Source organism: Ciona robusta, chromosome 7, assembly GCF_009617815.1.
Source record: "Ciona robusta chromosome 7, ASM961781v2".
NCBI lineage: Eukaryota > Metazoa > Chordata > Ascidiacea > Phlebobranchia > Cionidae > Ciona > Ciona robusta.
Window position 1 is genome coordinate 6,578,790 of NC_143241.1, and position 25,389 is coordinate 6,604,178.

At 35.8% G+C, this 25,389-nt stretch overlaps 4 protein-coding genes and 2 long non-coding RNA genes across 7 annotated transcripts; 4 read left to right on the forward strand and 2 right to left on the reverse strand.

Annotated features, from left to right (window-relative positions):
* The first annotated feature begins 39 nt into the window (after positions 1-39).
* LOC149734240 (uncharacterized) lies at positions 40-2,199 on the forward strand. Its single transcript, XM_089881379.1, has 4 exons — positions 40-235; positions 546-698; positions 1,100-1,201; positions 1,715-2,199. The coding sequence occupies exons 1-4, from the start codon at positions 187-189 to the stop codon at positions 1,822-1,824; spliced, it is 414 nt and encodes a 137-aa protein (XP_089737505.1). The 5' UTR covers positions 40-186; the 3' UTR covers positions 1,825-2,199.
* On the reverse strand, positions 1,099-14,587 carry LOC149734241 (uncharacterized). The gene is made up of 2 exons (XR_016385341.1): positions 14,462-14,587; positions 1,099-5,111 (listed from the first exon to the last, which is right to left on the reverse strand). It is a non-coding gene; the product is annotated as an uncharacterized LOC149734241 (long non-coding RNA).
* Positions 4,191-9,630, forward strand: LOC149734242 (mannan-binding lectin serine protease 1-like). 2 transcript variants are annotated; one of them, XM_089881347.1, is made up of 9 exons: positions 4,191-4,327; positions 4,886-5,117; positions 5,407-5,474; positions 5,973-6,112; positions 6,306-6,464; positions 6,886-6,989; positions 7,428-7,520; positions 8,241-8,397; positions 8,939-9,630. In XM_089881347.1, coding segments are annotated over exons 1-9 (1,164 nt in total). In that variant the 5' UTR covers positions 4,191-4,325; the 3' UTR covers positions 9,148-9,630. The 2 variants fall into 2 exon arrangements, with proteins under 2 accessions (XP_089737473.1, XP_089737472.1); XM_089881346.1 differs by lacking the exon at positions 4,191-4,327 and adding an exon at positions 4,483-4,616.
* On the forward strand, positions 11,740-15,728 carry LOC149734243 (uncharacterized). Its single transcript, XM_089881363.1, has 6 exons — positions 11,740-11,971; positions 13,055-13,145; positions 13,437-13,596; positions 13,948-14,093; positions 14,496-14,653; positions 14,939-15,728. Exons 1-6 carry the CDS (start codon positions 11,826-11,828, stop codon positions 15,213-15,215), a joined length of 978 nt encoding a protein of 325 aa, XP_089737489.1. The 5' UTR covers positions 11,740-11,825; the 3' UTR covers positions 15,216-15,728.
* A 1,136-nt stretch (positions 15,729-16,864) lies between these two features.
* Positions 16,865-21,972, forward strand: LOC149734244 (GLIPR1-like protein 1). The gene is made up of 8 exons (XM_089881362.1): positions 16,865-17,085; positions 18,493-18,685; positions 19,168-19,303; positions 19,696-19,811; positions 20,076-20,141; positions 20,421-20,533; positions 21,049-21,126; positions 21,512-21,972. The coding sequence occupies exons 1-8, from the start codon at positions 16,998-17,000 to the stop codon at positions 21,730-21,732; spliced, it is 1,011 nt and encodes a 336-aa protein (XP_089737488.1). The 5' UTR covers positions 16,865-16,997; the 3' UTR covers positions 21,733-21,972.
* Positions 21,973-21,981: 9 nt separating this feature from the next.
* On the reverse strand, positions 21,982-25,331 carry LOC149734245 (uncharacterized). The gene is made up of 4 exons (XR_016385340.1): positions 24,116-25,331; positions 24,007-24,065; positions 23,915-23,952; positions 21,982-23,566 (listed from the first exon to the last, which is right to left on the reverse strand). It is a non-coding gene; the product is annotated as an uncharacterized LOC149734245 (long non-coding RNA).
* Between the last annotated feature and the right edge of the window lie 58 nt (positions 25,332-25,389).

The window sequence follows — 25,389 nt, forward strand, 5'->3', positions numbered from 1 at the left end:
ACACAACATCATTAGCAGGAAATGCTGTTTTTTTAGGCATTATTTTATTATGCTTTTGTGTGGCTTATAAAACCCCATTATATTACGCTAGTATATCTGTTTTTACAGTCCTATAATTAAGTATTAGTAAAAAGTATAAGTTCCAAACAAGTCAAGTATATTCATCAATTACTACATTCGTTTAAGATGAACTCCCTACTGATTTCAACTGCCCTGTTGCTTTTTGTTACTGGAGGTATAAAGTATAAATTAAGAATTTATTTATATCGAATAGTAGTTTTTATAAATGTATTACTGTGAGGTAAGATGGCATACTAAGAACCTAAATTCATATTTCCCGATCGAGTTTTGAACAATTTAGAACGATATTTTAAAGTCACGAGGACAGTACGGTTGTATGATTATGTGTATATTCTTTGTTCACTACCAAATGGGACGAACAAAGAGATAAAATCACGTATCATCCTGCCCCACCCTGTTATTATTTAATTGAACATGAAGAAGTTCGTTGTTATACACTTTATTAATAGTACCATAATTCACAGGAAATGCCATTCAGTGCTACAACTGCACATATCATGATTTCCAACCTTCCACCAGTTCGTGTGCTCCAAATCAAGTATCTGCTAACCACCTGATAACTTGCCCACCGGACAAGCCAGTGTGCTCTGCTGTATCGGCCCGAGGAACTGTTTTAGGTACATAGCATTATTAGCTTACATTATCTCGAGTTTGACAGTTAGGGTTTTTAATTGAGGCTCTTTCTAATGTACATTTATCTATAGCGTGTATTAACAACATATTTTTTGCTATTACACGTTTTAAGCGTTATAACAGCTACGGGTTTCTGACGCTCTTTTTAATGAACATTTATGATTCATTTATAGCGTGTTTTAACAACTATCGTTTTTTTTCTGTTGATTCCCTTCTCTTTTTTTAAATAATATGACTCCCGCTATTGTTTTCTAGGAGATAAATAAAAATTATGCAATGTTATATACATGGCATAAATTTCTAACAAGCCGTATAGGTGTTTATTATATTTTAAAAAATAGGATTCGTATTTTGTCCTATCATTTACCAACCACAATTTCTGTAGGTCGACAAATCTACACGGTCGTGAGAGGGTGTTCACCAAGGATTGCTGAAATATGTTTGGTCATTCTTGGATTAAACACATGTACATCTGAATGCTCAACAGGTATTTATGATATATAGTAGCGTGGGGAGATGGGTCACCTTTAGCACATAATTTCCTAATCAGTTTTAAACATTTAACAGCGGTCTACGTGAGTTGTAAGGATATACGGTTTTGTAGTAGTTTGAATGTTCTTTGTTCACTACAAAATGGGACGACAAAGTAGAATAAAAAGGTGTCTATGTTCTCCCACCCTAACTATATTACTTTCTAATGTAGACACAGATTATTTAAAAATACAAAAATAGTGTGAAAATATAGTCGAAAATATAGTAAGGCGAAGTAATATGGTCTATGTTTTTCATGTTTTCATTCTCTTTTCTTTTCCCGTTTGGTAGTAAACTGAAAATATTTACAGAGTTTTACAACCGTATCTCCGCTACTCTAAAAGAGCGTTGTTAAATGTTTAAAGTATGATCAGCAAATATTGGATTTAGGTCTATCCTATACAACATAGTTTAAAACAAAATTCATATTTTGCTATTTCTTCATTTCGTTATGCCGGACATATTACAGATGGTTGCAACACCGGAAGTGACGCTTTTGTTGTGAAGCCGCCTGTCACAGTTGTCATGGTAGCTGCATCCCTGCTTGCTTACCTATTTTCCAGCAAAATCACGAATTAAAAGTGATGAATTGGCGCAGTACTACTCAAAACTCCCATACCGTTTTGGTTTCGGTACGCATGTAATGCATGCTTGTACGTGTGCAATTAAAATAAATCTTTTCTGTGAAATTGGCAGAAATTATGTAGCATATAGTGTTAAAACATTTGAGTAGTACTGAATCATATTTACCGTATAAAGCTACGTATAAAAAGCTTATTGAACGGTTAACACATGGTGTGTATATAAACGTAATAAAATAACGGTTGCATCCTTAAAAAAAATGAAATATATAGTGTTACTTTGGATTTTTCAATTCTTCATGTAATCTTCTATAAAATGAAATCATTTTCTCACCAACTTTAATCTTAAAAATAAATAAACCCATTTCGTTCATTTTATTGCGAATGTTATTTGGCCAGACAGTGTACACAGTAAGTGAAGAGGCTTGTTTTGCGAAGGTCTAAGACTCTAAGGTTTTAAATCCAGGTCCCGTGGCTTTCCACGCCACAGGGCTTTACCTACATTCAAAAATAGAAAGGGAAATTTCTTTTGTTGTCACGTAAGTAGCTCGTGGAGTAAGATAAGCTGTCGCGACTTGTTGAATCTGCTGTTTTTGAAGAACAAAAAAAAACGTATTTTTTGTAGGTATAGCTTACCACACACTAAAACAATTTTTTTTAGTCTTTGTAATACAAACGTGAAAAAGATTTGTTTTGTTAATTTTTATTAAAACGTTTTACTTGGTATCTGATCGGACACTAGCAATTTTTAAATATTTAAAATATTAACGTTACTTAATAATATTAATATGTATATATATATATATTAGGGTGGGGAAAGATGGGACACCTTTTCGTTCTATTTTCTTGATCCATTTGGGCAATAAACAAAGAACATACAAAGAATTATAAAACCGTATATTCACGACTCCTGTGGACCATTGTTAATTGTTTAAAGCACGATCAGGATATTTAAATATTACGTGCTAAAGGTGTTCAGTCTTCTCCCTCAGTACTGCAATATAGTAAGCATGGGTAGCCTACACTAGGAGTGGGTTTGTTGTACACCGTGGGCTTTTGAAACAGGAAATGCTATTTTCCGCCTCCACAAGATAACATAGTTGTTGAAATGAGTCACAGGCGTATTTATTCTCGCGTATAGGATATAACAACGACAGACAGTATCCCGTCACGGTTATTTTCAACACAATTTAACAGTTTGGACAACCTTAATTACAATCTCGATGAAGCAAATTACCGATAATTGCTGCCTACCACAAGGACGGCAGTTGCAGGGGTGGTTATTTATACTTTTGGCATCCATATACTTACAAAAAACATTCTCTACAAATTTACACACATATTTTTCTTTTTTTAATATATGCCTGACAGTTTCGACCCCATTAGTGACCACTGGGTTTAAGTAATTGCTGTTAAATGTCTTGCCCAAGGACACATACGCCCATAATGGTAGCAGCGACGAGCCTTGAACCGTTTAACCATTGGGTTAGAGCAAGGCTCGCAGAAAGAAAATCAGAACTGATTTTTTTTCATATATAAAAGCGCGATATGCTGAATAAGGATTATTTATGTATCGCTACATTATTTCATTATTTTTTGTATTTACCATGCGTGTTTCACGAAAGAGCGTATTTATATATAGGAGGGTGGGGGAATACGGGACACATTTTTTATGCTCCTTTCACGCCCCATTTGGTAATAATCAACGAATATTTAAAGAGTTATAAAACCGTCTCTTCACAACTGCAACATATTGTTGTTAATTGTTTAAGCACGATCAGAATATTTTGATATTAAATGTTGAAATTGTCCCATCTTTCCCACCCTATTACATGCGCTGTTCAAACTGCGTGTATTATATCACCTCTTCTGCTGATGCTAATCACTCTAATCAATATTTCGATCGTTAATGCTGGCCAGTACTCGCGTTATCTTAAAGGGGTATTTGTAATTCACTTAACAAAGTTTCCCCAGCTTATTAAACCTAATATAGGTCGAAGGACTCATAACAGGATTTTAAGAAATCCCTTTTATATTTTTAGACCTCGAGGTCATAAATATTTTATTACTTTTCCTGTTCCTACTTACGTTTTTATCTGTACAGTCGTACACGGGTGTTCTGTTTCACCTTGCGCCCGAGTTACCACGGATATAACTTGGTAGGTAATTTTACTTTAGGTAGGTTTTTCATTTTTTCAATGTATGTCTGACAATTTAAACAACCCAATGCAAAAGACACTTTAGTGACCACCGGGCAAACTTGAACACAGTACCTCTACGTTAGGGGCAGGCGCGCTAACCACTTTGCCAAAATATCGACGACCCGTTCTGTTCTATTTAGAAACTGAACGTATATTACTGTAGGGTAAAATGGGATATCGTTTGCGCCTAAATCCCAGGTTTCCTGATTATTATAAAATCCTGTAAACAATCTTTGTTACCACTAAATGGGACAATAAAGGAAATGAAATCACGACCCATCTTACCCCACCCTACCATATGTAAGTATATATATATATAGCCTACCCATTTGTCTATATGTATGTTATATTAATGAATCAAATCAACAGCCCGCATTCAGTTCAATAATATTTGCATACGTATGGGGCAAAAGTAGACCGTGTCTCATCTCTTATCAGCTAATTTCCTGAGTCGACAAAATTTGGTTGATTATTAAGCACTGTTCAAACTATAGCGGACTGTACAACTAACCCGTGTTATAAGTAATCTCAGTCTAAAAGCTCAAGGAATCACGAGCTTGAAAATTACTGTTTTTCTTAGGATGAAAAGGTATATAACAATAATTTTGTAAACTTATAGTTTTATACTAGGTTGGGGTAAAATAGGACATGTTTTAATTCTCTTTTTTTGTTCCATTTGATAGTAAACAAAGAATGCTTACAAAATTATCTAAACGTAGCCTCTCGAACCTAAATAGTAACGATGTTAATTGTTTAACAAATGATCAGGAAATATGGGATATAGGTGCAGTGTCCCATATTACCCCACATCTACTAGGCTTTAAAAGCAGTTTATAAAAATAGCTATGTTTTATATAGGTTATATCTATTGCTGTTTCTGTTCGCTGTTGGAGAAGCAAGACGCGTTGTAAAAACCGGTAACTTTGGGTTTTTGACTTCGACTGGTTACCCGCAGCCTTATGGGAACAATCTGAACGATACGTGGACCATTACAGTGAATAGAGGGTACAGGGTGGTCCTATATTTCACTGCTTTTGATCTAGAAGATTCGTTCGCGAATGGAGAAGTTTGTGGATTGGATTATCTGCAAGTAAGGAAAAGAATGTGTTACGTGATGAATGAATGAACTGAATAAATGTAACTTGCTTTATCATGACGTGGGAAAAATACAGTCGTTATAACACGGTTGTTCATACACCTTGTACGCCCGCTGATGAGTTACCACGTATATAACTTTATGGGTGATTGTTGTAATTCTTTATGCAACGGAAGATATATACAAGACATGTTTTAATTCAAAATTAGCGACAATACCGTCATATTACTTCGTTAGTGGACCAGCAAGTTAATGAATATTACCGATTCATCCTTAATTACAGATTATTGATGGCCCGCTTTCTTCAAATCAAACCCAAGGAAAATATTGCGGGAACCCTATAATGTTTTGGTATGTAATGATGAATGAATGAATGTAACTTGTTTTGTCCTTCCGTGGCGCGCAACGACAACCGTTATATAACGGAGGTGCTCTGTTTTATACACCTTGTGCCAGCTTACGAGTTACGCATATGTAACTTTGCGGGAGATTGTTGTTTCTGTATGACTGACAATTTTGACAATTAATATAATTGTCATAAGTTTACTGTGTGCACATATGAATCTAAATTACCCGAAGGATCTAAGAATAAATATTGATGCTATGAATTGAATAAATAGATTAGAAGTCAATATTTTCATAAAAGTGCGCTCAATATTTGGATATATTATATACTTCAGCAAAAAGCAAAACATTTGACTTATATATATATATTTTTTTTTAAACGACAGAAAAGGCTGAAAATGATTTATGTAAAAGTTCGCCTTGATCATATTTAAAGACAAACTGAATCTGCCTTAACACAAATAAGTTTAATAATAACTGTTCATGCACCGCGTCTTTCCATAGGGAGGATGCGCCCGCTCTAGTTTCACAAAAATTCCGTTCATCGGCCCAAGTTTTAAGCTTACGAATGGTAAGTGATTTTTCCAATGACCTTCCGATGACGTCACCGCCAGTTGGATTTAAAGCGCATTATTACGCTGAAGGTAGGTTTGTATATAATTCAACATCTCTCTCCAAAACATTATCACCCAAAAAATTACATATGTGGCAACTAGTAAGCAGGCACAAGGTGTATGAAACAGAACACGCGTGTTTTAATGACTGTAACTTTCCAGCCACGCGAGGATAAAGCAAGTTACAATCATCCATATATTAATTCTAAACCTTATTTTAAAGATCGTAATGAATGCACTGAGTTGAGAGAAGCTTACGATAAATCAGATGAACCTGAAAGTGTTGGGAAATGCGATCATTATTGTAATAATTATCCTGGAGGTTTTTATTGCTCGTGTAAAGCGGGGTACAGGCTTCACGAGAATGGGTACACATGTACAGGTAAAATTTTGCCAACGTTTATAGTAGGGTGGGGGGAGACGAGACACCTTAAGCATATAATATCTAAATAACCTGATCATGGTTTTATCAATTTACAATTTGATCTATGGGGGTCGTGAGGATACGGTTTTATTGAGCTTCTATAGATTGTCGCGTCAAGATCGCAAGGTGAAAAGTTACCTTTCAAACGAGTTTTAAGCATAGACATATAGTAGGGTGGGAGAGGAAGGGGCATGTTTTCATTCTATTTCCTTGTCCTGTTTATTAGTAAACAAAGAAAAGTTAAAAAATAGGCAACCGTATTTTCGCGACTCTAAAAGAACGTTGTTGATTGTTCACACGATCAGGAAAAGAGAAAACACTCAGGAAAAAAAATATTGGCGCCAAGAGAAGCCTGTCTTACCCTACTATAACATTCCAGGTTTATGCCAGGACGTTACAATTCTTCAACACGAAGGAATTATCACTTCTCCCGGTTACCCATCCAATTATCCAAGATTAACCGACTGCAATTGGCATATCGAGGTAATTTCGAATCGCAAAATCACATGATTATTTTCCAATGTAAAATTGGTAGCTATTAAAATGTTTAATAATTTTAACTGAATTATACTTGCGTGGCGGAGTCGTTATAACACGGGTTTTCTGTTTCATACACCTCGTACTCGGTTACAAGTATCTATAAATACGCGTATTGAAACGTTAAAGTGTTTTTTCTCAATAACTATGTGGTCACTAATGGATTGTCCAAAATGTCAACGATAAAAAAACACAATCACCCACAAAGTTACATGCATTGTAACTCGTAAGCAGGCATACAAGGTGTATGAAACAGAACACCCGTGTGTTATAAGGACTATCGTTTATCCGCCACGTTCGATTTTTCGCCACGCAAAGATAAAGCAAGTTATTTGCAATAGTTTGCGATATATTGATATTCACAGCATTTAATTTTATTCACAGACTGATGCTGGAAAAACAATTCATTTCCAATTCAACAGGAATTTCCACGTTGAAGCGCACGATACTGGAGCTTGCGCTTACGATTGGCTAAAAGTGAGTTCTCAATATTTTATATAATAGGGTAGGAGAAGATGGGACACATTTTCACTCTCATTTCTCGTCCCATTTTGTAGTAAAGAATTATAAAACCGTATTGTCGCGACTCCAATAGACCGGTTTAAATTGTTTAAAACACGATCAGTATATTTGGATAATATGTTCTGAAGATTTGTCCCATCTCACCCACAGTACGATAATACTACGAAAGTTTAATTGTGCACCAGCATGTCTAGACCTGTGTTTTAGTGTAGACACCATTTATTGCAAGCGTCTTATTTCTTTATTTAATTTAACAACACACGCAACGGTTCAACAATTGAATGCAATTATGGTCGATTAGTTTTTCTAAACTTTCCCACTTTCTAAAGCTACCGCGCTTTTGTTCTAACTTGTCGCGCTATCTTGTTAAACTGCTATACCTTACATACCCCCGTAAGCGGCAATTTTCTATTTTACTGTAATTACGAAGTTACTTATCTATAACAAGCATTTACACTCAGCGGCAATTTGAGTTACTTTTTCACAGATCCGAGAAAACCTAAATTATTATATTATTTTAGTGAAAGTTTTTTTTAGGAATTTGAGTACTTTTTGTAACACAAATCCGACAAACTTTTTTAAAATTTTCTTTACGGGAATTTTTTTTTAATATCTTTACGGTAAAGCTTTTTATTGCGGTAATAAATTGAGCACTTGTTTTTTTTTGTACTACAGATTCGAGACAATTCTGGAGAAACGGGACCGTTCTGTGGCGATCAGGCGCCATCTAACGGCGCGGAAATTATTACCACAACAAATTGGTTTGAAATTCAATTCCACAGCGACGCAGAAGTAGAACAACCCGGTTTTAGTCTTTCTTATAGAACACATGGTAGTTTACATTCTTTGTAAAGCTTACGTAATAATACTGGTAGTATAACGCAGTGCAACACAATTACGATAACGAAAATTACGGTTTCAGCAAGCAGTTTTAAAGTTTATCTGTACCAGAGATTTTTTAAAACAGTTTATTCTGATTTTTTTTGTTTATTCTGAATTTTTTTTTTAAAACCGTTTATTCTGATTTTTTCCCCATTTTTTTTCTAAAAAAGAATGCAGCGAGTGTAAGCCCGGCCTATAAAGAAACACTTAATCACGATTTTAACTGGTCATCAGGAATGTGCATATGGCTTGGAATTCATTTTTTTGTTTTTTTTTAGTGCTATAACATTTACTTTATACACAAAAATCTAAATATTACATTTGTTACTTTAGATTTCATTTTTGTCCCTTTTGTTTTATAATATGTACTTTATACACAAAAATTTAATTTTTACATTTACTCTTTTAGATACCATTTTTTGCCCCTTTCGTTCTATAATATGCATTTTCCACACAAACAATTTAACTTTTACATTTATTATTAATAACAGACATTCGTTGCCTCGTCCCGCCTCCGCCAATGCATGGTTACATACTAAGCCCCTCCCTAGCCGACCCCATGGGTGAAAACTACGTCTCGTTTGGCGGTCTCATACGTTACGACTGTAACATGGGATTTCGGGTTATTGGCAGTGCAAAGTTGCTCTGCTTGAAAGATGGCTCCATGAGCGACGACGCACCAGTGTGCGAAGTGTTTTAATTGTATATATAGTAGGTTGGAGTAAGATGGTACACTTTAGCACACATATCCAAATATCCTGATCGCGTTTTAAACAATTAACAACGACCTAAGGGAGTCGTAAGGATAAGGTTTTATAATTCTATGAATGTCTTTTTTTGCCACCAAATGGGATGAGCTAATCGAAAACAGAGGTGTCCCTTCTTTCCCCCTTACTATATATAGTTCTGTGGGATGAGATACTGTTAGCACCTAAAACACATAATTCTTAAACGTGATTTTAACAATTAATAATGCTATTTTAGAGTGCAATCACAAGGAAAAAATTCAAACATGTCCTATCTTACCCCACTCACTAAATATTTAGATGATTAAGAATCTAAATTTGTAAATCTGACATATACAAACACCTCTTGTTTACTAATTGTGTGTAAAATTATTTCCAAAATCGTGATTTATGTTAATTTAAAAAACTTCTTTGCAAATAAATCAGATTCTCAACAATTTTGTTCACATTATGTTTAAACTCAATGGGCCGATTCTATACGTTTTCGGATCTCTGGCGTGCCTCGTTGCGGAACGTCACACACATATAGAATAGAATAAAATAGAAAACTTGTGATTTGTTGATATAATATCACATTTGCAACGTGTTCTGTTTATATACTGTTTATACATTGCAGTCAAACGAAGCACCTATTATTGACAAAAGGTGTTATTTTAAAAACAAATACGACTTGGTTAGAATTGGTTTAAACCAGAAGAAACCGGTTAAAGTCCACGTCTTACATTAGAGGACGTGTCAAAATAATATAGTGATATCGGGAAAGATGGGATACCTTTAGCACACAATTTCCCATATTTCCTGATAGTGTTATAAATCATTAACAGCCCTCTTGTAGTATTTATTACCTATTTCGTAAATTTTCGCTGATTACTAAGAAATATTCTTAATTGCCAAGAAAAAAATGAAATCATGTTTCATTTAATCCAACCTAATACATAGTAGGAGGGGGGGGGGAGAGATGGTACACCTTTCAATCTATTTTCTCCTCCCACTGGCTTTTAGACAAACGTTCAACGATTTTTTTCAATAAATTGTACCCTGACGACTCCCATAGACTGTTGTTAATTGTTTAAATCACGATTCGGATATTTGGATATTATGTGCTAAAGGTGTCCCATCTTCCCCACCCCCATCACTATATATGTCGTCGTATCATAGTATATATTGAATGGTTATACACACTAACAAACCACGTGACCACTGTTTGCGCATGAATGCACAGTTACACTTGGCCAACAATTAAACTAGACAATGCACTATGAGAGTGCAAGGCGCAGTCCGTATATAAGTTTTTTTATATGCCTATATGTGGAAAAGAATCACGAAATTTGTTGTATGTTTCTATAATCTTCATTGTTTACAATGGGTTGAATATCTGCTGGGTCAGACCGCAATGAATAAGTTCTGAGGTTTTTACAAATTCTTATCTCTGGTGCTGCCTGTCAGTAAATCGACAAAAAGGTGGTAGAAGACTTTCGTTTAAGCAAAGGCCATTGTATATGTTATTCTATATGATGCATATTTTCAATCTGGTGTGTAATTTCTTTTCTCAAATGTAATTTCTTTACACAAACGATCTGTCAAATTCGCTAAACCAATAAAAATGTGTCACTGTATACTCTACAGAAATTTTCTTATACAGTAGTCTGGTAGAAGATGGGACACATTTAGCGCATATTACCCAAATATCCTTATCGTGATTTTAACAATCAAAAACGTTCTATGGGGGTCGTGAAGATACGGCCTTACAATTCTTTCGATATTCTTTGGTTACTACCAAATGGGAAGAGAAAATAGAATATATAGGTGTCCCATTTTCCCCATGTCCCTTCAGTTGTCTGGGAGAAGATGGGACACCTTTAGCACATATTATCTAAATATCCGAATCGTGATTTAAACAATTAACATCGGTATAGGCGTCTTGAGAATACGGTTTTTAAATTCTGAATGTTTTTTGTTTACTACCAAATGAGACGAGAAAATAGAGCAAAAAGGTGTCCCATCTTTCCCCGCCCTACTCAATTTGCAGAAGTTATATTATGTAGCCTACAGTACATGGTGAAAAGTTACCGAAAAAAAGTTAAACGAATTTTCTTTTATAATTGGTACATGCGCTGTAAGGTTAAATTATCTCTAAGATTTTTTCGCGAAATTCGTCGCCGCGTGGTTACTGCCATGCCCCGGGGCCTTTAAGAAATAAGGAGCCGCAAGTTAAACCGGAATATCTAGTACAGATTGCGCTATAAAGACACGTTGCAACTTGTTGCTGTAGTTCGTGTAACTTTGCATAGCTCAGTATAGGTTTTGTGAAAGCCACGGCCCGGATATGCATGTAAGTTACATGCACTTGATAATAATTCACAAAGCGCTGCGTGCCCCGGTAAAGGAAGTTGCACGTGTACGAATTCGAAACAGATTTTTAGGTCGTCGCTCTAAAATTATTACATCGCATTGAAAATTCGTGTACACAGGTTCGGTTATATAGAAACGAAATTTTAATAGACATCAGTTCATTTTATGCAAGCGTGCGTTAACATCTAAATATTCTATAAATGATAGTTGATATTTATTTTCAGTAGAAAAGCATTGTTAATACATTTCTAGCGCCGTTTTCCGTAATTAAAATAGTAAAATGAATCCTGGTTTGAAAACCGCAACTCGAGATGACGAAAATGTAAAGAAAGTTCTGGTAACTGGTGGAGCAGGTTACTTGGGTTCTACTATGGTTCCCATGCTGCTGGATGAAGGATATGACGTCGTAGTGTATGATATATTCAAGTAAGTTTGTATATATAAATATATATATATGCTGTGATACATAGTATAGAGTGGGAAAGATGAGACACCTTTTTATTCTATTTACTCGTTCCATTTGGCAGCAAACAAAGAACATTCCCTGGCGCCGTGGCGTAGTGGTTAGCGCGCCTGCCTGTAACCCAGAGTTAATGGGTTCAAGGCTCGTCGCTGCTACCATTGTGGACGTATGTGTCCTTGGGCAAGACACTTCACGGCAATTGCTCCAACCCAGTGGTTACTAATGGGTTTTCCAAATTATCAGCCATACATAAAAAAAATCCAAAAAAAAATAATCACCTACAAAGTAACATACATGGTAACTCGTAAGCTGGCACGAGGTGTTAAACCCGTGTGATAACGACTGTCGTTTTCCGGCCACGCGAGGATAAAGTAAGTTACATTCATTCATTCAAAGAATTATAAATCGTATTCACGACTCCTGCAGACCGTTGGTATTCGTCTAAAACACAATATTTGTATAGTATGTACTAAAGCTGTCCTACCTTACCCCACAGTACTATATTGTTTTGTAAGGATTTTAAAATTTTGTAAGGATTTTATAAAATGCTCATTTTTCTCTTCCATAAACCGCAATGCTTTAAAAACCATAGCTAAAACAATTTCAGTATTTACTATGCTATCAAAAAAAAGTATAAACGCACAAATTCGCAGGAAAGCATTATTGGGCAGCGAGTGTTTCGTAACTGGAACAAAATAAGTTATAAATATCAGCATATTCATGTAGTTTAAACTGCATTGATAAAATGTGAAACGCCTTGAGCTATTGTATGCGATGGCATTTACAAAATCGTTGCTGCTACCATTGTGGATGTACCTTGCGCAAGACTCTTAACCGCAATTGTTTCGACTCAGTGGTCGCTAAAGGGTTGTGTCAACCTTGCATACAAACTAATTCCAAAAATCCCCCACACGGTAACATACATGGTAACTGGTAAGCTGCTCAAGGTGTATGAACATTCGTGTTATAACGATTGTCGTTTGCCAGCCACGCGAGAATAAACCAAATCCAGCACATTCATTTATAAAGTCGTTTCTACTTTACAGATGGGGTGTCTATCCATTAACGCCAGTGGTTGGAAATCCAAGGCTCACTGTTATAAACGCTGACATTTTGGACACAGACAAACTGGAAAAGGTAAATTGAACATTTAAAAATTAAAACAACGCGGTTTACAATTTGATTTTTACTTGTTAGCCATGCTAAAATGTAATGTGTATCTCCAGGTACTAAATTACGTACAAATGCCGATATACAACTGGTTTAAAAAGAACATTCAAAGAATTATAAAAACCCAATCTCCAATACGCGTTGTTAACTGTTTAAAAGAACTTCATGTCTCCCTTCCCCTTCTAGTGTACATCTAGTTTAAAAAATAACTTAACATGTATAATGCTTATATTTAATATGCTTAATGTTTATTTCCAGGCATTGAAAGACGTCGATGCTGTTATACACCTGGCAGCAATAGTTGGCTACCCTGCTTGCTCAAAGGAGCCAGAAGTTGCTCGGCAAGTTAACGTAGAAGGAACGAGAAACGTTGTAAACGCGTTGTTGCCTCACCAACGTGTCATTTATGCGTCAACAGGTAATCAAATTTCCCCACACGTTATGTGACGAAACGTTAACTATATTATTGTGTATTATTGTGTAGTAGTGTGCGGCGGGGCTAAGGACATGTTTTTTGTTCTCTTTTATATAGTTTTATTTGGTAGAAAACAAAGAATATTTACAGAACTATATAACCGTAGCCCAGCGCATTAAAAAAAAGATGCAAATCCCATCTTACCGTAAAGTATAGTATAAATTTCATATTACCTTATCGTGTTTTGAACAACTATTGTCCCGTTTTTTTTTATAAACTGTATCGCACTTATTACTTATCAGTATAACTTACAATCGAAACTTAGTAACTAGTAAAAATGATATAAATTTTCAGGTTCATGTTATGGAGCAGTGGACGGTACTTGTACGGAAGAAACTCCAATCAGCCCAATTACATTGTATGGGGAAACTAAGGCAGAAGGAGAAAAATTAGTTCGTGCTAAGGGCGGGGTTGGCCTTCGACTGGCTACTGTTTTTGGGGTAAGAAAGATTTAACTCGTTTAAATAAACTTGTATGTATATCCATACATTAGAAAAACGCTGTATAGTGTATTTTAAGATAATATGGTCTTCGCCATCGTTTTCGGAGAGATAAATAAAAATTACGTAATGTAATAACAGGGTGGGGTAGGATGGTTCATGTTGCCATACTATTTTATCGTCCCAGTGGATAGTAAACAAAGAAAAAGAACATTTAAAGAATTTTAAAACCGTATCCTCACGACTTCCATATACCGCTGTTAGTTGTTTAAAACACGACTAGGATATTTCGATACCTTCTCCTCTCCCCGCTATATCTATTTTGCCTAAATGGCATCGTCAGTCTCATATTAAACAAAACGAGTTACCGTTTACTGCATCCTAATCGTTTGTACCGTTTAGGTTTCTCCACGTTTACGTTTGGATTTGCTGGTTAACGACCTTACGGCCAAAGCTGTGAAAATGAGGACATTTGATCTTTATGAAGGTGGATTCCGCAGGACCTTTTTGCATGTTCGTGATGCTGCAAAGGGATTCGTATTCGCCCTGCAACATTACAAGTAAGATTTTAAATTGATTTGTTTAAAGTATAGCCTATATTACTGTTCAGAATTCAAAATTATAATTTAAAAAAAAAGTTTAAAATTTTGTGGATTTCGAACCTTATATTTAGGTTGTTTTCGAAAACTATTCAATGCTACAGTACTATATAGGTCTAGAAAACAAACGATTGCATATGGAACCATATATGGCATTAATTCTTACTTCGCGCGCAGGACTATGACTAAAACTATCATAACATAATATTAATAGGTCTGTGTATAATGTACTTTTTTACTTTACAGTGCTATGAGCGGGCAAGCTTTTAACGTGGGAGACGAATCTATGAACCTCACAAAGCTTGAAGTAGCAAAGTTGATTGAAGGGAACGTGGATGGTTGTCATATCACTGAGTCTAACAGTGGTACTGACATGGATAAGCGAGATTATGCCGTGTCTTATGCCCGTATTAGGTCCCTGGGTTACCAGGCTAAGATAGATGTTAATACTGGCATAGTGGAGCTGCTGAAAGTAATTCCAAATATGAAAGCGGATGAAATTCCACGCTGCAAGAATGTCTGAAATACCATATAGTTTCCAACGCTTTGTAGTAGTGCCTTTCTTGCTTGTCTTATAACGTATATAGTAGGGTGGGGGGAAATGAGACACATTTTTATTCTATTTTCACGCACCATATCGGTAGTTAACAAAGAACATTCGTTATAAAACCGTATTCTTACAACTCCCATAGGCAGTTGTTATGAATTGTTTAAAACACGAACAGGATATTTAAATATTATATATGCTAAATGTGTCCCGTCTTTCCCCACCCTTCATATATGTTCTTAATTTAATTGTATGCAGCAACATTTGACGTTCGCCTAATTTATAATTTATAAGCTTACTTCTACTACAAGTACACGGCATACTGGTATTTAAATGTCTTTTTGGTATAAAAATATCATAGTGCTAATAATGTTATTTATTTATAGTTACAACTGATATATATTGCTCGTATATTTACAAATCGAACAATTTTATATTTAATCTACAGGCCTTACAGCGTATTTAAAATAAAATTTCGCAAAATCGAAACACGATTTTTGATCAGAAAGTTTTTTGTTTTTACCATGATAAAATATATGGGCAAAATTGCAAAAAAGCAACTAAAATGTGTGCTTAACACTATAAGGTTAATTTCTAATCCAAACCATTTAGTGGTCACTATAATGGGTTGTGTCTGCCATACAGAAAAACGATTCATTCAATTTACATATAGGCTATATGTGATAACTTTTAAAAACAAACTACGTATGAAAACAAAAAAGATTCAAAGAATTTATCAACGGTAGCCTTACTACTCTATAAGAGCGTCGTTAATTGTTTAACACTCGTTCGGGAAATATGAGATTTAAGTGCTAACGGTATCCCATCTTACCCACACTATGGAGTATACACAATAAATGAAATGAGCCCACCGGTGTTTTAACCCTAAAGGTACTACATCATTTGTAATGTTGGCTAAAGAATTCCATGTAAACTGGCCGACTATATACGCATATGTGTGTATATAGGCGTATTACGCAACACATGCACATTCAACACCTACAGGTTATGGCTAGCGTCATATCCATGTACTACCGGCTTTTGTTTGGAGTGAATAAGTCAAATTAGAATATAGACTGTCATTTGGAAGGACAAGGTTCTCTTTAGAGTTTCAGTTTTTGACTTTTTGGACTAGGAATTTGCATGGGAAAGTGAAAATAGAAATTACTTTAATTAGTGCTGAATTGCATTAACTGCATTATGACGCTAGTAATTAAACTATATGCTGTGTTTCGCAATTTATAAAGGAAATTTTGATTTTGTAAATTTGTAACATACCTATATAGCATTATGTAACTTTAGGATGGGGTAAGATAGTTCATTTATTTTTTGTCCCATTTTCTCGTACTATTTGGAGGCAACCAAGAATATTTACAGAATTATGTATAACCGTCGCCATGAGACTTTAGTCTAAAAGAATGTTTTTATTGTTGTTACCACGATCAGGAAATATGGGATATTATGTGCCAACGGTATCCGCATCTTGTACCCCAGTTATATGTTTGAATGAAACGTAATAATATATATTTAGTTAAGCGTACAGTACATGGGATAAGACGGAGCACATTGAGCACATTGTAATCAAATACCCTGATCGTGATTTAAACAATGAACGATGAGAGTCATAAGGACACGGTTTTATATTTCTTTGAATGTTCTTTGTTTGCTAGCAAATGGGACGGGAAAACATAATGAAAAGTTAACCATTCTCCTCCCACTGTACTTTATACACAGGTTTTTGACAAGATAGTTAGCAAAATGACTGGTAAAGCTTATGTCACGCTATTGTTTGGTAGTTTAGGGTTATCACTGATCATTTTTCTTTCCCATGTCCATGACCAATCAGGTGAGTGAATACGTTAATTTAAATATTTTTTCAACGGCTCGTCTGGTTTGAAAAAACTTAGTGTATTTCTGAAATCTGCCGGGTGGCAGACGAATCGTCGGAAATTTACGTTTTTATACCAGATGAGCCGTTTTTACATTATGCCTGGTGGAAGTAAAAGTAACAGAGTATATGAAAACAGAGTATAACTTAATTATCACAGCAGCAAAAAAACGCTGAAACCTTAACGAATGAATACAACTTATTTATTCTGACGTGACGGGACAATGACAGCAGCCAAACACCGGTGTTCTGTTTCATACACCTCTTGCCAGTTACAAGTCACCACAAATGTAACCTTGTGGGTGTTTTTTTCTGTTTGGCTGAAAATTTGGACAATCCATAAGGTCTCGCTGGATTGTAGCAATTTCCGTTAAGATGTCTTGCGCAAGGAGACATACGCTCATAATGTTACCAACAAATGCAGCCTACACGTCAGAGCATTATAGTTTAATGTTACCTAACTTCCATGTAATATGCTTGCACCGTGTATCCATCATTGTACAGTCTATTGTTTATACAAACGTGGATAGTTCCGGGAAGTCGGCTCAATGCTGCATACCTGTCGTATTCTACTGCAATACCTACACTTGATGGGAATAAGAAACAAAAATATTTAGTTGATTAAAATAGTTACTTTGCTGTTATATAACATTATACAACACTTTGTACACTAATAGCCCAATATTTGTATATACAAATATTACTTAACTAAATACAAAAACCTAACTAATCTAAAAATCAATCTAAATAAGTGGAAGAACCTTGAGCCTTTTCACAACGCAGTACAACTAGCTCTACCTTACACATTTCTAAACTAAGAGGGAAAATGCGCAGTGCGCGGCACGCAGCAATTAGGCCAGCGGCAAGGAACACGCAGAAACGTTAACCGAATGTAGAAAACAATTTGTAAATAGTGAATAACAAATACTGCTCGGGAAACAAAATTAAAGCCAAACAATTAGACAGAACAATGATTAAGTGAACAACAAATCAGAATCACATAACCGTATATAGTCCCGCAACTCTTATAAATGAGTGTTGCTAATTGTTCAAAACAAGTTTAGGAAATATGGGATTTAGGTGCTAACGTTATCCCATCTTACCCGACAGCACCAAACACTCACTAATATGTATATCGCTACGACGACAAAAATAACGCATGGCGCTGCAAACTAGCTGTGTATGTGCTATAATTAGACACCAAAACGAAACCCACAATGGTACGAGTTTGTTATTATTACATTAAGATTTTGAAAAGTTTCTGTTTTATTGTACGAGATTGATTCATTCAAACTCAGCCTAAATTACCTCTACTATTAATTTATTTCAAACTGTTTTTTTACCATCAAAACAATTTTCACGCAGTTTCTTTACTGCAATCTCGTCCACGAAGAGCGGCAAGCGATTTTATCATTGCACTTCAATGGACAGATCAGCACCATGCGGATTTTGTGAATAAACACAACGAATTAAGACGCTCGGTGAATCCTAGTGCAAGTAACATGTTAATGATGACGTGGGATACAGAACTACAAGCATTGGCAGCAGCACATACAGCGTAAGGCCGACTGTTTTTGTTTGTTTTATTGTAAGGTAAAAAAGACTCCCTCCAAAAAAGTTACAATCGCCGTAGCTCGGAAGCTGGCACGAGGTGTATGAAACAGGACCCCGTGTTATAAGACAGTGGTTTTCCGGTTACGCAAGGATAAAGCAAGATACAATCTCATTCACTGTAGAACTTCTGAATAAGAATTCACTCGAAGGCTTATAGGTACATAAGTTGCACCAGTCGCATGAACTTACATAACGATTTTTTAAATGATGAGGTAGTGGGCCAAATCTGACCTAAAGCCCAGGTCCTCGACAAAAACGTCACCCACACAGAAAAGAAAGTTTAGGCACCAATCATAATTACACTGAATACAATAAAACGATTACACACTAAACGTAGATTAAACACTGAGGGAACACCAATTGTATCACATTTCTTATTAACATGAAAATAAATCAAACTTTTTTACAAAATATTATGTTTGATAGACAATGCTTGTTCAGCCATAGTTCTGGTCTACAAACTTCAGTATTTCCCTTTGTGGGGGAAAATCTACGAAGAGCTGCAAATACCGATGATGCTGATCTTATGCCGAATGAGACAACTCAAGCATGGTTCGACGAGGTAATATGACATTACACAGTACAAACATGTAGTAGGTTGGGGTAAGATGGGACACTCATTTTATTTCATTCTATTTTCTCGTTCCATTTGTTAGTAAACAAAGAACATTTAAAGAATCATAAACCGTATCTCCACGACTCTCATATAGACCGTTGTTAATTGTTTTGAACAGGATCAGAATAATTGCATTTTAGGTGCTAAAGGTGTCCCGTCCCCCCACCCTACTATATATTATACATAACATGATGTCAAACTACATGTCAAACGAAACTACGTTACACAAAAGCTTATTTTAATTCTATTTTATATAATTCATAAAATCCTTTGTTGGTTGTAAATCAAACTACATAAAATTCTTTTTTTGGGTGTAAATCAAATACCCGCTTTTCTAGGTGTCCTATTATACTTACGGGACAGGGGCGTGCCAGGCTGGAAAGGAATGCGGGCATTACAAACAAGTTGTTTGGGCTGAAACATACAAAATTGGTTGTGCAGCCAGCTTTTGCAAGTATACAATACTAAACCATTTATGTATGTTGGGGTAAATGAGACACCTTTTCATTTTATTTTCTCGTCCCATTTGGTAGTAAACAAAGAATATTCGAAGAATTATAAAACCATATCCTCACGGCTCCCACAGACCGTTGTTATGATTGTTTAAAACACGATCCGGATGGTTGGATAATATGTGCTAAAGGTGCCCCATCTTACCATACAGTACTGTATTCTACACATAAGTTGCTGTATAATGTTATAACAACTGGTTTTACAGTAACGTTTTCGGATCTGACAGTGGTTTCATCATCAGCTGCAACTACGGTGTGGCTGGTGACACAGCGTAAGTGGCGTGTAACGCTTATACCAGTGGTTCTTAAACTTGTTTGCATGCTTTACCCTTTTAACAAAGATGCTTATCAGATTTACCCCTAATATGTAATATGGCGCTCATTTATTAAAAGCAAAAACAGCTAATTACAGCAGTTATATTTAATGTGACGGATGCGTTAGCTTTTTGACAACAAGTTGTTTAATGTCTGGTAAAATACTATAATTGGCAAAATTTTTCTGTCCCGTTAACATTATGTGGATTTTTTCCCTTGTCATTTTACCATTACAGTTCTTCAAAAGTGCCTTATCAAAACGGAACATCATGCTCTGCGTGTCCAATGACCGACACTTGTAAAAACAAGTTATGTACCAACCTAGCAAGAGATACCACAACTAATACGGGTGTGTTTTCAAGTATTTTTAAAGTATAGTAGGATGGGAGAAGATGGGACACCTTTTTATTCTATTCCCCATCCCATTTGGTTTAGTAAACTAAGAACATTTAAATATTTATGAAATCGTATCCTCGCGACGCCCATAAACCGTTGTTAAATGTTGTAAACACGATCCGAATATTTGGATATTATGTGGTACAAGTGTCCCTTCTTCTCCTATCCTACAATATATAGCAGTAAAGCAGCATATTTAGGTGTATAAATGTATTTAGTTCGATAGTCCCAAATTACCTGATCGTGTTTTGAACAATTGACAACGGCTTTTTAGAGTCATGGGGATGCGAGTATACAACATGTTAAATAATCTTTGTTTACTACAAAATGAAAAAATGAAAATCTTGTTCTTTCTTATCCCACAATAGTTTATATTGCAATATAACATCATGCATGGCCTTTACATGTAAATACAATATATTATATATATATAATCCCCATGGCGATTTTCCTTATTGTTTTGTACAGGTTTAGCGACTACAACTGCAGTGCCCTCAACAGCAACCTTTCAATTTGAGAATGCAACAGCAACAACAATTGATCCAGGTATATAATATAATTGACTCACCTTTTTATATACAACTGTTTTTATCATAGTGGCTACAATTAAAAGTAAATATATCACTGTGGGATAAGATAGGATAACGTTGGCACCTTAATCCCTTATTTTCTGATCGTGTTTTGTCTAATTGACAACGCTTTTTAAAGTTGTAAACTATTTTGGGGGTATATTATTTTGTAAATATTCTTCGTTTACTATCTAAATGAGGGGGGGGGGGTTGCCCATGTCCCATTTTACCCCAACCTATAACTCTTTAAATCTTCTTTACCTTCAAGTTCAGTTAAAAACAATTGGGGCGCTGAAAGGAAAAAAAAAACTTCTCTCAAGGGACCACAAACTACTATCTCTTTAAATCATTCTTTTATTTAGGTTTATTCGCTAACCAAACGTGTGATATTGCTTTGTGTGGTGGTCCGTTTGTGGCAACAGCATGCATCAATACAACTGGAGAAAATATCTGTATCTGCAAGCAGCCACAAAATTCCTTACAAACTAATCAGACAAGAATCTGTAATGGTTTCACGACCGTCCATGTCTCACCCATCTACTGTATACTGATTGCCCTTCTTATTTGGGCGTGTTTGGTCTAATTAGTTCTTATAGTAAAAATGGTTTACAAATTGGTCATTGCAAAACGGGGTTAAAACTTTTTATAGTAAAAAACCGTGTAGGCTATATATACATATACATGTTTTGCTTTCATAAATTCTGTTTTGATCGCCTGGATGGAGCTAAAACTTTTTAGTGTGAACTGTGTGAAAGTATTGTGTAGATCAACGTAGTGTAGGGAGTAGGCTACATATATATTTGTTTTACTTTGTGCGGTTATGAATAAAAAGTTTCTGTAAACAGTATTCCGTTTAATTTCAAAATAATTTCCAAAGACAAAGCTACATTTTTATGTCTCTGACAAAAGTATATGCGGTATAATCAACGTGGTCCAATCGTAGAGCGTTAAGCTTATTAGTACACAGTATCCAAAACGGCCTCTAAAATTGTCCACTATACGTAAACTAAGTTTCAGTTTTTTGAGTGACGGCTAAACTGTGCAGCATATAGGGATCTGACGTTACTCTTTCATGACGTATTAAGTCTCTGACATCATACCCCTGTAACCCATAAATCAGAAATTAAGTTATTTAGATATTTTATTTTACAACAGTACGAAGTAATTATATAAAACAAACTAGACGTAATGATTTTTATTGAAGAAGCTTCTGAAAAACAAAAACAGGATTAAAATACCTTCATAGAGTTTGTGGCTGGCGTTGGTGGAAAGCCACTACGGCACGACAAGCCCCCAGCCAATGGTAGTGGGTTTCTGCTTAGGTGAGAAACCCTTGCGGGATGTTACTGTCCACGCAGGTTAAAGAAACCCCAGTAGACAAAAATAGTACAACGAATACAAAAACACACCGACAAAAAGACAAAAATTGTACAACGAGTGCAGAGAAAATGTGTCAAACATGCAACAAACACAACAGCACAATCATACAAAAAGGGGAGGCGTATAAAAAGTAATTAACGCGGACATAGTCATTGAAAAATATTCAGAGAAGATATAGTTCAAATCCTGAAGGATAGTCATCTGCAGTGTACACCATATTGAATGTCCAACCACAATGAGGCTAAGCCAATAAACAGCTCCGCATGTTCCAATCAAAGGGTAAGCCGCCATGTTGGTACCGCGATACTCTCGTCTTTTCTCACACAATATAATAACGTCCGGGTGTTAGGCACCGCATCGACCGTTACGGAACTGCATCAGATTGTTACGAACCGCATTGTCAGTGACCTAAATTCGAGCGTAGCATCACTGTGCTGGTAGTGACCTATATATTTAGCGTAGCATCACTGGCGGCGACGTCCACGCAACAACCGGACCGTTAAGTAACTCAATCAAAACTGACGTAACCGCACCGAACGCAGGGTCAGGACAATGCTCTGACCCACCGTATCGACGTCGTAGCGCAATTGTGACGTGGCCATCGTCCCAACCGCGCTACCTGACGTTTTATTTTAAAGTTAACCACGTGGGAAAGTTTATGTTATATTATTACAAACGAATTACATTTACGCGCATATTATACTGCTGCGTGTTGATATTACTCGAGTATTAGTGTACCAACATAGCGTTCTCACCAAGCGACCAAGACGATACAGAATTGCTGAAAGATTTAAAAAAAACACCATGGAGTGTACAACAACAAAATCTGATCCAGCAAGATGTTCGCCATAGTTTCATTGCATATATTTCAGTGAAATGCAAAATGCACCATAGTAGTGACTGACAAAAAATAGCTGGCAACATTAGGTCCAGCAGCATAAGGACACAGCAGCGCAGACAAGACACATATACAACACCAAAGCCCTCAAACCTCAAACCGTGTATCCTTTATCGGCGTTTTCGTCTTTGTTCTTCGTCTGCAAACGTAGGATAGTTACGTCATAGTTAATATATGTAGTATGGTAGGCTGGGGGTAAGATGGAACACATTTTTACTCTATTTTCCCAACCCAATTGGTATTAAACAAAGAAGATTCATAAAACCGCATCCCCACGACTCCCCCAGACCGTTGTTAATTGTTTAAAACACGATCCGGTTATTTAAATATTATGTACTAAAGCTGTCCCGTCTTCGTCCACCCTTCTATATAGTTATGTAACAAAAAGAAAACTCTCGATTTCTACACCAGTTGATTTTAAATTTAAACTTATTTCCAAACTATGGTTCATTACTACATCATAAATAACAATGATAATATGCAATACCTTCCGCTTTTCTTCTGCAGCTTTATTCGCTGACTTTTCTGCAAAAATGTAATCGTAAAATATAAGTTTGCATAATATTACGTCATAGTTACCTTCATGCTTCTTTCGTACCATGGCCCGCTTGTTCCTCTGTGACGTCACATACCATATTCTGCAAATTATAACTTTAAATCAAAATATTTTGTGAAACAATGAACTTACAAAGTGGGTTCTTCTGTTGCGTCATCACCACTTCGTGACGTCACATCATCGATGTTTCTAGAAAAGAGCTTATGTACGTAATAATGCCAAATGTAATTTATACTTTACCAATTCTTTGATCTTCTTGCTTCGCGCTCATAGCGCAAATATAAACAGAATACATAAGTAATGTGCCTCGCATCGACGCAAAACGCGCATGGGGCCCCATGAAAATAAACGTCGCGAAACGTACGTAGAACGGTCGCGTGTTGTTCAGCGTTGACGTAACGGAACTAATGACGTAACAATAACGCGGGTGTAGACCGCGATTGTGTCGGTTTATGACGTAACAGAACGCAGCGATTGCGAATCGAGATATTAGGTGATGTCGCGAGTGACGTATTAAAGAACCGTGGCGATTTCTGAAACACAATGTGATAAAGAGTAATTAAAATAATAAACGGAAGGCACAAAACTTGTAGCATATTACTATTATATATAATGTAGTCTAGTAATTTTACTGTATAGTAGTATAAATACATAATATATGTTTGAGAATAACATTGTATAACGCTAATGTATTGAAGTAATACAGTACTTAACTCAATTCTTGCAACGAAGCTTCTTGAAACCTTCCAACTTGTAACCTGGTGTGGAACCAACTTCATCTAAAATGGAACGTGGCAACTTGCTGACGAGAAGAGGTGTTTTATGCGCGGATTAATCAAAGCGGGCGTAATCAGCTGGTGCGAGGAGTCAGTCACGTGATCAATCTCGCCAATCAGCTGCAAGAATTGGATAGGACCTAATTGCGACGGCAGTTTAACACTGTGACGTAATAAACTAAGTTCACAATGATTCGCGATTGTAGGAATTTGGGTATAAAGGCGTTAATTTTATTATACCGAAATTTCGTCTTCCTAATTACAAATCTATATAAAAACTCGCATGCCGGGGCAACAGCAGTCATTAAAATACGAGGAATATTAATTCACATTCATATATTTGTACACTTAATCATTGCGCAAATAACAACTAAACCTGTTTGCGTTTCCAGTTTAAATTCCGACGGCCTTATTCATAAAGTAGTGACGTCGTAAAATAGTGACGTAAAGTCACGGGACAAATCAACCATATTACGTCAAACCACGTGACAATGTTTATGTTTAGTTGTTCCTTTTACTATACAATCAATAGAATAGAAAATTTAGTTTTAGAAGTTTAAAATAACCTGTTTTAAACCGAAAAATTCATTTAAATAAGCATCAATATTATTTTACGTCAATTTTAATTTT